The 11975-nt window shown below is 39.3% G+C and overlaps 1 protein-coding gene across 1 annotated transcript in view; it reads left to right on the top strand.

Annotated features, from left to right (window-relative positions):
* The first annotated feature begins 1210 nt into the window (after positions 1–1210).
* LOC113023039 (copine-9-like) overlaps positions 1211–11975 on the top strand; it is a 193359-nt gene continuing 182594 nt past the window's right edge. The window contains exon 1 of the mRNA XM_080302167.1: positions 1211–2461. Within this exon, the coding sequence (XP_080158293.1) occupies positions 2385–2461 (77 nt within the window). The 5' untranslated portion in view covers positions 1211–2384. The remainder of the gene's footprint in view (positions 2462–11975) is intronic.

Below are 11975 nucleotides of genomic sequence, written 5' to 3'. Positions count from 1 at the left end.
CTGTGGACATGTCCAACTGTGTCAAAAACACAAGGGCTTGTTTGCCCTTTACTGTGGTGAAAATAAGCCTTCATAGCTGTGAGTTTAATAGAATGTTGTTGGACATTCAAACGAATGGAAAACATACTGTTAACATTTATATGGCTCTGATGTTTGTCTAAATCACTGAACATGCTGGTAGCCAAGCAGTGAAGCAGCTGGTGGCAGTGAGAAGTAACGTCCGGGGAGAGCGGTCACACAACCTGACCACTACAGGCAGGCAATAGTTCGTTTGCTGTAACATTTAGTTTTAAATATAATATTAGATTTAACATTTAGTTTTAAATATAATATTAGATTTAACATTTAGTTTGGGGTCCTAGAAAAATGCATACACTATTGGTCTTAGGAGCCACAAATCGACCACGCCCAAAAAAGTGCTATAAAAAATTTATATATTAATATTTTTTTCCACTTTAAATTAGCCAATCTTTTAGACCTACTTCTCCTTGAAATATTCATGTCAAGTTTTAATTACATTTCGCGGATTTTAACCCTTTATATCCCGGTTTCGTCACATGAGCGCACTGCTTTTTTTGCCCCAAAAAACAAAAAACTTGAATATTTTCCAAAAAAAACATTTGAGGTAATATTCAATTGTTATTATAATTAGGCCTTTGGGTGGACTAAAGATTGGCACCAAGAGTCATTTCGATCGCCTTTTATTTTTTTTCCAGGAGCGCATTTCATAAAATGCACACTATCGACCACGCCCAAAAAGTGCAATAAAAATATTAAATATTAATTTTTTTTTCACTTTAAATTGGTCAGTCTTTTAAAACTACTTCTCCCTGAAATATTCATATAAAGTTTTAATTATATTTTCGTTGTTTTAACCCTTTAAATTACAAAAAACTAAAAAAAAAAAACTAAAAAACTAAATATTTTCCCAAAAAAACATTTGAAGTAATATTTGATTGTTATTATAATTAGGCCTTTAGATGGACTAAAGATTGGCACAAACAGTCATTTCGATCGCCTTTTATTTTTTTTTTCAGGACCAGAAAATGGTCTCCAGGCGGCAAATGCTCCTCCTCTAGGCCGAAATAAGTGCATGTTGCCGGGCTAAGTCGCGACGATCACCGGGGCACGATCACCGGGGACTGCTTTTTCCAGCCCACACGTCCGATACCACGTGACAACAAATACGTCATTTCCTGTTGACTAAAAAAAAAAAAGCACCCTCTCATGGTCCTAGGGACCAAAAAATGGTCCCGCACGATCAGCGGGCGAAGCCGCCTCAGCACGCCGGAAAAGAGGCGTCATTTCCCGCAGGTCTCTTTAAGCAGCCCGCTGTTTTCCAGCCCCGGGTCAAATGTGGAGCAAGGGCACCACCCGGTGGACAAATAAAAAAATTACAATTCTAAGGCCTCTTCTCCAAAACAAAAACGAAACCTAAGCCATCACCCAGATGTTAACGGTATAAATCCTGCAGTGAAAAATAGCGTTTATAAAGGGTTTCAATGGGGCACAAATCGACCCTAGGATTAATAGCGTAAGTTTATCGCTAGCTTAGCCACTGAAGCTAATTTCCGGAAGTCATACTGAAATTTTAACAGTAAATGTGACCAAACTTTTTTTTGCAGACTTTCGCTATATTCCATTCAACACTGTGCAAATGGCATGTAATCGAAATTTGAAAATAGCCACAAATCGACCCAAGATCCCCCAGGGGTTTTAAATATAAAAAGTTACAAATGTTTTTGTAAAGTTGTAATTTACAAATTGCAAATTAATTTGTAAAAGTGACTCGAAAAAACATGTTTTATAAGGTTTGGAGCTAAATGCGGAAAAATGTTGCCGTAAATTTCAGCATGTTTCAGTTTACAAATGGCGCCCTATATGGTTTTGCCTCAGTTTGTTTTAAAAATTTACAGCGATCTGTGTGTATATAAATGTAAAACAATCTTATAATGTTCTCGAAAAGGTCTTTCTTTGCATAGGCTCCCTTTTGGGTTTTTTTTTTGGCACAGATCACTTTCCATACCAGATTCCTTGTCGAGCCCAAATACGGCTGAAAGATTTGTGGATGTCTGTCTCCACCTGGCGATGAATTAAGAGGACAGAGGCGCAGAGAAGCTTGAGCATCCGGTTCTGTCAGCTTCGCTCTCTCTCTCTCGCTCTCTCTCGCCGTAAATGAAAGCCTCATCCTCAGGTATGCCTCCTAACCCGATGCGCTCCAGCGGCAACAACAACTACTACTACCGGAGGCGGCCGATTCACACTCTCGGTTTGATGGAACACACACACACAGCCAAAGGAAAGTCTGCGCTGTAATAAAAGTACGAACTTCAGGGACTGAGAACAACTGATTTAAAGAAAATAAATAAAAAATAGCCTCGGCCATGGCGACAATAGGGGATTTCGACCCACTCAACTCCATCGTACCTGCTACAAAGATTGAAATCACCGCTTCTTGCAGGTAAGCCCCGGATCTTTGTGCTCTGACAGATTTAGACATTACTTGATGTTTGTAATTAAAGTCAGTTTTTTTTCTTCCAGATGTTTTATTTTTATTCAATCCTATATTCTCGTGCGTAATTTTCTGCCCTCGATACACTTTTCCATGTTTCCATTCCAGTGTTCCTTGTCTTTATCCTGGGCTAAACAACTCTTTTTTTTTCTTCTTTTTTTTTTTCTTCAAAGGAGGAATTTGCATGTGCTGTGGGTGTTTAAGTGCGTGGGGTTGCAGCAACCAACCGTAGCAGGATTTATTCCGAGTGTCTCGGAGAGCTCCGGAGAGTGCAACTCTCAGATCACATGAATACATAGATATTAAATGTACCATCTGTCTAAAAAAGAAAAGAAAAAGATTCGCACACCAACAGTGTTCAGTGTTCAACAGTGTTCAAAAAAATAAAATAAGTTATGGTCTCTTTCAGTTTTATGTCTTAATTTATAAGCAGGATATCAGAGCACGGAAACTGCGCTCCAGCACTGTTACACAGTAGTTTGTAAATAGTTATTAAAATCTCAATATTTTGGATTTTTAATGAGCCTATAGAGCAAGATAATAAGATGTAAAAGTATGCAAGGTGCTTAAACGTGGTCAAAGTTTTGATGTGTACTAGGAAGAGGGTCTAAAATCTAAGCGACATAAAAAATGAACGAAACACGTCCGCTGGAGTTCGTGCTGCAGGATGAATGATCTCCTCCCATAGGTTGACTCACGTACAATTCCCCCCACCCCAGCGGAAAAAATGATAGAAAGAGGGACTGGATGAAAAAAATACTAAAACAACAACATATGCTCACCAAGAAAAAGAAGTCTCACCCCACTGAGTAAAGAAATCTCACCCTTTTAATGTCTTTAACACACAATGTGCTGTGTAGACACATTTTTTTCCTCTAGGTTTTTAGTCATTTTTCTTTCAGATTTTCAAAGTGATGTTGCCATTTTTCATGGAAATCTTAAGGAAATGTCACCTGCCTTGTTTTCAGTCAGCCTCACTGATGTAGTTTAGATGCACATATATGATTTCATAAAATGAACTGAGATAGGCATGTGCTGTAGCCATGACATGTTTTGAAAATGGATTTATGAAATGCAACGTTGACACACATTTAAGCAGGTAAAGATACAAAAGCACCCATTCACCTTTCCATCCTTCCTTCCTTCCTTCCTTCCTTCCTTCCTTCCTTCCATTTCCATGTATCCATTTAAGGTTGCATGGCCACAGGGCCAGGACAGATAGACAGATATACCATTCGCACTCACAGTTACACTTATGGAAAATTTAGAATGACCACTTAACCTAACTCCATTAATTTCGTGACTTTTCTATAAAATTGGCTGTAAATTCTTAATAAAAGCTGAAAATCTACACTTCAGTCACATCTTAATTGTTTGATTTAAAATCTGCTGTGGTGGTGTACAGAGCCACCGTTGCCAAAGAATATTTAATTGTCCAAAACTGTGTGTTCGAGTAGCTCGCTCATTGTTGACGCACACAGACTTGCTACACGTAACGTTGAATTATGGTCCCAGGCCCTAAGGAGCTCCAACTGCCTGGGCTTCTTGCATATCATTCCTTTTTTATAATCCAATTAATCTTTAATTTCTAGGCAGTTTGCAGGTCCTTGCTCTCCTCCAAATTTAAAAAAAAGAGTTCTGTGGCTGTAGCTTAGGAGGTGAGTCAGTCTGCAGAAGATCAGTGATGGACATCTAGTTCCTCCATTCTGCAAGTCAAAATATCCTTGGACAAGATACTAAACCCTGAGTCCCCCCCTATATTCATCTGTGTGTGTGTGTGTGTGTGCCTTAGGCACTTAGACATAGAATTTCCTTCTTTATTTGCACATAGCACCACCCATAGCAAATATTCACTTTTTGATTATTTGCTTAAAAGCTGACGATCGCCTAATCAGCAATAACAATTATGAACACTATTATTAACACTGCAGGCCTGCAGCACCTTTTCCATATTTAAAATTCCATCGCAGATCAAATTTTGGTGAGCATTAGGTTATTTATGGTTGACGTACATTGAACGCGACATGTGAAACAATCATGAATGGAACAATTTGCAACATTGCATTTGCAGGGAGATGATTATTTATTTAGATGTTAATTTTTACATTTTAAGGAGGAGATATATGAACATACATATGCTATGCTCGTTATAGCACGAAGATTAAAGAAATCAATGAACTAATTGATAATCTGTGCTAGGAAAGGACGAGGGACAGGGTCACCAGTCTGCCACAGGGTCAGGACAGATGTACCATTCACACTGGAACGACAACTTAACCCAACCCCACTAAGTTCATGACTTTGGACTGTGGGAGGAAACCTGGGGAGAACCCAAATAACACGGAGAACACAGAGAACATGCAAACTCTGTGTGCTTGGCACTGTGGGGATCAGGCAAATCTGGTAGCTCTTATTTCATTTGCACTGCCAGAATGTGTCTGCTCTGATTTTGCAAATTGATTTTCACCTGCTTCTCTACGCTAATCATAGCTCGTTATATGCTATGGGTGGGTTTAAAACTGAAGTGTTGGGGAAACCGTGACAGTGAGATTTATGGCTGAGCAACTGGAGACCCTTTGAGTTTGGTCCTGGTTAAAGCCCTTATTCAAAGGCTTTACAAAAAGGAAACACTGACAGATTTTTTAAAAAAAAGTTATGTATGCAGGTCAGCACTCTGTAAAATAAGCCTTCAGTATATTTAATTAAAACTTGAATCCTTCAAGGGAAGCCAAAGTTTTGGGGGACTAACTCTAGTTTTCTTGATATTTGTAAATTGAGTTTTTAAATACTTGTATATGTTAACATCAGAATTTTAATATTAACTGATAAATCCTATGCATCACTTTAAATGTGTCCTTTATTAATTATGAACTGACAGCATGGATATTTTTTGTATTATTTACATTTTTTATTATTATTTGTTTAGGTAAACATAACAGAGAATTGGATGCCTTATAAATATCTGTCTTTTGCATTTCAATTAAGCAAATTTCCTCATCAGAATTAAGTGTCTGACCACTAAGCATCCATGTCTGTTGTTATCCTCAACATATTTTTATAATGACTTTCACTTTCACGACTAGTCTCACTGCTCTTGACTAGCTCCTTTCCAGCAGTAGCCAGCACCACTCTGTGTTAATAGTAAAAGCTAAGAAATGACTGAGTTATGTGATGGTAGCTATCTCATATATTGAGCTGTTTTTGTTCCACAAATCAGTAAAAGCAATTTCAAAAATTGGCATGAAGCCACAGCTGGCTGTCCTTCCTGCATAGATCACCTGTGTCAGACTTTGAAAGAGAAGTTCGTGCATCCTCTCAGACAGCAGCATTTCCATGTCCTAGGTATGCTGTATGCTGATAGTGTCTGAAGACGCTGATCGTGACAAGCTGTTCCTGGACCTCAGTGTCTCTGGGCACCAGCAGTCCAGAGGGTTTAGAAGGGAGCTTTCTCAGCTCCCTGACACTGACAGAATAGGGTTGGCTCAGTGGGCCCCAGAAGGATCCTCACTGCATACAGATCAAGCACACACAGCTGTGAGTAAGGAGACAAGTAAGGGAAGTAAGTCATCAGGAGAGGGAGACTGGGTTTTTGAAAAAGTGAAGTAACCTTGTTGTGGTTAACATTATGGTGCTAAAGCTTTGAGCACCATTCATCAGAACAGGTGACCAATAATGCTGATAAACATCAGTGACCCAACAGGAAACGGTGACTCTCTAAACACAGGGATCCTTAATCATGTTAATCATGGCTGCATTTCATTCAGATGGATCCTTTCTATAGAGTAGCTTGACCTCCTCACAAAATGCTAATTGGCCCCTCAGTAGGTCAGCATTTCCACCAAAGACACCACAGTGACACTGACACAAAGCTGCTTTCACACTGTTTGTGAGATCTCGCAAAAGTTCATCGTAATTTTTTTCTCCCATGTCCCTTGCGGGGGGTCCGTAGTAACCCTCTGGGGTCCAGGGTATAATTGGCCATTTTTAACCACTTTTGATGTTCCCTCCACATTTCACCTTTAAAAACTGTTTATTTGCTTTGTTTGGTCTCATTCTTTTCAGCACAACCTCACGTGTCTGAATTTACAGTCATGTTGTCATTTTGACTGTATTAACACAATTGATCTAAAATCAGACAAAAAACATAAAATCAGAGTAGAAAAAGTTATATTTTTACTGTAACAACCACAAACATGTTTATTGAATCATATTTCATAATTGTCAATTTTAAAATCATATGCACAATCTTTGCAAACAACAAGGTTTTTGCAGCCATTTACCTTTCCCCCCCTTTTAAATAACCATTTCAAACTATTTACAGAACAATCAGCTGTTCTGCATTCAATAAGATGCCACACAAATTATTTGTGCCACTGCAATAATTTCTGTCCACTAGAAAGGAGAACATCACACCTGTAAACGTCAGTAAACGTGACGAAACCATTGAGAAAAAACACACGTATATATTGTTGATCATGTCTCTGGTTTTACGCAGCCTATCAACTCAATTTAAAAACTGATATATATCACCTTGTTGGTTTGTCATCTTAAAGCGGTCGTGTGATTGGCTTACCACGACTACTTTATTCTTCCTCAGTCAAACAGCAGCACTCATGCCATTGTTTTGCCCCCTGAGCTCCAGGTGTTGTGCCAAAAAGTGATCGTCGGGCAGAAAGTGATTGCCGCCCGCAGGAGCCGTTAGTAATGCCGTTACTTGTAACAGTTATTCCCATCACTGATAATGTGACGTCAATTTTGTACAATATCATTACAGGATAAACCATGGCATGTTTATTGGCTAATGACCTGACAAATTGTTAGCCAATGAGCACGATGTGTGCCTCAGGGAAATTATTTTCCAGCCAATAAGTACAATATAATTCATGAAAGTTTAGAAATGTTGGTGTTTGGCTTGATGTTTCTGATATATTCATAGCTTTTTCTTTTCGAGCACTTAACTTATAAAATATAATCGCTTTGCTTACTCTAACTCTAATATTGTGAATGTGCCTTGCTGCTTGTGCATGTCTCGCCTCAAGCTTTGTCTCAAGTTGTGAATCATAATGACCAACAGCAGTCAGTGCACCATTGTACAAATTGTGTACAAATGCAAACCATCAACCAGAAGTGACATTTTAGTCACCTTAAAAGTTCAGGAAAATTTTGGAGTAGTCCATGTGATGGTACTGAAAATGAGCCTATCAGATCTGCAAACACACACTTAAATCTTAAAGGTGGATGCCAACTCTGGGTCCTCTCGAAACTGCCATCTCTCTGTAGAAGCCAGACCTTTGAACCGAGTCTGATCTGAGCTGCAGCACTACACGCATCCTTCTACCTGAGCCTCTTTCATCTCCCTTTGTCTAAGAAAATCCATACAGGTCTGACTTGCCTGATGTCTTTTGACACATACTTGACATTTGGATGATTTTAAAAAGATTCCATGTAGCACACTGTCTCATTATTGTGTAGATGTCAACACATCTGCAGTAGAGGTTACCTGGAGGTGAAAATGCGACCGTGTTTTTAAAAGACTCTCCTGCTCTTTGACGTAGCTGCTATAAATCTTCAATTAAGTCATCCATGCTTTTAGTATAAAGACAGTTTTGCTCCTTGAGAAACAAATCAGTCTCTACGCACTTGATGTCCCAGCTGATCTATTTTCAGGTGTTGTTTTTTCCGTTGGGATTTCTTTCTCAAACAGCACAACAGTCGTGTTACATCTCAAAGCCACCGCAGCTGGTAATGAGGGGATTGCTTTTCCCATTGAGGTTAAGATGGCTGACACTGGGATTTCTGTTCAAATGGATTAGACATGAGTGAAACGGGGAAATGAGAATCATTGTTTTATGCAGAATGAGTGCATTGATTGGAAAACAGGCAAGTAGCTTCAACTGATTGTTCTAATGCAGTTTAGGTGTTTTTTATGCTACAGCTGTTTGACGTCTCATTGGCACAAAAATAGAGGAGACCACCCATATTTGTACATTCTGCTAGAGATATGGAAAGAAAGAAGGGCTACAAGAATATGTAAGTATTTTGTTTTCTGTAGTTAAGATTTATGATAAATATATTATGCAAAATTCAAAGGAGCTATGCTTAATCATTAATCACATCATGCTACAATCTAGCAAGAACAGATGAGAAATAAAGTAATTCAACAAAAGTGGAAGTTTTGCCTGCATTTCCCTCGGTATTCCCTTGTGTATTTAAGCCCTGTGTTTTCCTTTGTCCGTTGTTGCGTCGTTCTGTCATGGTTAGCTGTGTGGCAGGCAGGAGGTAGGACCCAAACGCAGGACTCGAGACACGGAAGGATAACCTAAAGAAGGCAGCTTTATTTTGCTGTTCAAAACTCGAACACGAAATACAAGAAAACATAACCAGAAACATAAAACTCAAACCAGAAATCTTAGAGAAACAATAAACCAAAGAATTTAACTTAAACTAGAATTACACATATGAATTCAATTCAGTTTCATTTTCAGAACAGTATATAAAGCACCAATTCACTGTCACCTCGAGATTTATATTGTGTAATATTACAAAGAGTTAATATGGCAGTGTGTTTTTGGTGCTCTTTTCGCTGCAGTCAGTATTCTGACATCACCATAAAAGAGTAATGACACAACATAATTCTGCTGTGTAAACACGCAACTGTGGTTTGACTTGCCACTTGTCACTGACATTATGGAATCTGTGTCTTGAAGAAGAGCTCTGAAAACGACTTGGCCGCAGCACGGTGTCTATGTGTGGAAATGGCTCTGCCAGATGTGTCATTGTGGATGTGGGTCAGAAAGGGAGTCAGACAGTGTTGAGGGACGCTGTGTTTTTTGTCTCTTTTTAAACAAGTGGCTGCCTGCCTGCCACCCAAATGCTGCTCCTCCAGATCCTATTAGACAAGCCTAGTGTGGCAGCCTGCCTGCAGTCTGCAGTGATTACTGCTGGCACAGGATTGCTTGAATGAGACGAGGGAAAATATATGACCTGCGTTGTCTTGCAAGTAAATGACCTATTAACCCCAATACACATTACAAAGTAAACATTTTCTGGTGGCAACAGGAAGACTTTGTTTTCTCCTCAATCAGGTTCATGTTTTATAAGTAACCTATATCTCATGCAGTTATTAGTACTGTTGCCTCATAGCAAGAAAGCACCGGCTTGATGCACGTTCCAGATACCTCGGATGTGGGAGCCAGGGAGCCAGGAAAACAGGATTAGTTTTCTTAGCAAGATTTAGGTATCACTAGCAATGCAGCATAATACTCATTTTTGTGCTTTAAAAAGGCATTCATGTAAAGAGCCTGATCAGTGTATGGCTTATTTACGGTGTTAAAAATACACAACAGTGGCAGTACAGATTAAATGTTCACAGTTTTACTGCTGTTTACCTTCAGTGCCGCCATTTTGGATCACTAACTTGGGGTATGTTGGTCTGCTCTAACTTTCTGAGTGGGAAATCTGATGAAGGGGTGTTCAAAAAAAATCCTACTGGGAACTCCTAATTTCCAACTTCTGACTTATTCAAGAACACACTGTGACACCTGTGGAAAACAGGCTTTATTTCAAGGGACTCGTGTGCTTTTAATGACATGCTGAAAGTCACATGAGCATCTTTTCCAAACTAATTTCTGCAGGAAAAAGGAATCCAAAGGTGCTGTGAGCATCATTTCTCCTTAAACACCATTGAGACCATTTTTTTTCCACATAAAGACTACAATGACTTTCTAAAATGTTTTCTAGAAAAGATTAATTGCAGCAGCAAAAATATAACTCCCACATATAGTCCCTTTAATTCATAGTCCTCCACATTCCACCATTATGGAGTTTTTTCACCTGTTTCTTTGGAGGACATTTTCTGAAATACACAAATGAAACTCTCAACAAGACCACCTGATATTTTACCCAAATCTCTGTTACATGTTTTTTAAAATATGAGACAAAGGAGACAGAGGGACCTCTGGAAAAGTGACCCCGTGAAAACAGAATTAGTGAGCCATTGCAGTTCAAGGACAGTCCTTTGTTAGGACATTAAAGAAGTGCATACTTAGATGTACCATGTAGTAACCCTGGTGCCATCTTGTCCTAGCATTAGTATGTTTAAAATGTTTTTAATTAGATAATTAGTTAATTAGATGGACTGTAATTATTAACTGAAGAGAGAAAAACTCATATCAGCATTAGAAGGTTTAACTGTTCTTTTGAGAGCTGCATCGATACAGCTCTCAAATGGTGATGGCTGATGTTGTGATGCTAAAAAGTGACATTGGCAGCACTTTAGGAGTGAAATGCCAGGCAGGTCAGCGAACACGGGGAGCCAGGACTTCTCAGTGGGAGAATGTCAATGTCAGCAGGCGAGGGCTCTGATTGGCAACCCAGCTTCTCTCATATCATGTCCTGAAGGTTTCAAACACAAGGCCACGTTACAAGAAAAAACTTGTCTCTTAAATGAGATTAGTATCTAACAGATGTTAAGCTTCAAAGAAGGGTTCTTTGCTTTCTGAGTAAAAGGATGGATCTAAACAAAGCATGATTCTAGATGCTTGTCTGCTTCTTTAGGATTTTCTGCATTATTATGCGTATTATTGTAGCGTCTTTACCTTACAGTGGAAGCAGCTTGAGATAACTGCTGATTTGGCATTATAGATATAAATAAAACGGTTACCAGTAGTTACTGGTTGTGACTATCTGTGATGAACATGTCAACCCAGCATGTCCCAGTCCAACAGAAGACATATTTGACTAAATGTCTCCTGATCCAGAAAGGCTTGCACTAGTGTGGGGGGTGGGAAAAGAGCCACAGGGCACCTCAATACATCTATGACACTGTGCCACAATGACACTGATGACTATGTTGTTCATGCATTGTTTTTTTGGTGTTTGTGTGTGTGTACATGTTTAGACATCTTTGTGAGGACAGAAAATTGGCATGCTACTGTACTTGTGGGGACCAACAGTCTCTTATGGGGACAAAATGCTGAGGCTCAAAATGTGGTGTTAGTGTCAGGGTTGTAATTAGGTTACGGTCAGGTTTAGGCTGAGGGTTAAATGTAACCAGTTTTCGTGACATGTCCTCACTAAGATGGTAAATGGACTGGTTCTTATACAACTAATTCATTCACCCAATCACACCAGCACTTTTTCTAAGCTGTTAGTGCCTATCTAACATTCACACACATTCACACTCCAACAGATCGGAGAGCAACATGGGGTTAGTATCTTGCCCACGGATATTTGGCATGCAGACTGGGGAAGCCAGGAATCGAACCACCAACCTCCCGATCAGCGGCTGACCTGCTCTACCTCTACAGCCACCCCAAGATATGAAAATGAGTGTGTGTGTGTGTGTGTCAGAAGCCACAGCAAGAGCTGACACAAACCAAAGTCGTCAATTAGAATGTAGTTTTTAACAGTTTGACAGGTTTGTTATTAGAAGTGAGAGAAGCTGGTGCAGTGACAGAAAATG

The sequence above is a fragment of the Astatotilapia calliptera genome, chromosome 5, assembly GCF_964374335.1.
Source record: "Astatotilapia calliptera chromosome 5, fAstCal68.1, whole genome shotgun sequence".
Classification (NCBI taxonomy): Eukaryota; Metazoa; Chordata; class Actinopteri; order Cichliformes; family Cichlidae; genus Astatotilapia; species Astatotilapia calliptera.
Note: the sequence above shows the minus strand (reverse complement) of the source record. Positions and strands in the feature narration are given on the sequence as shown.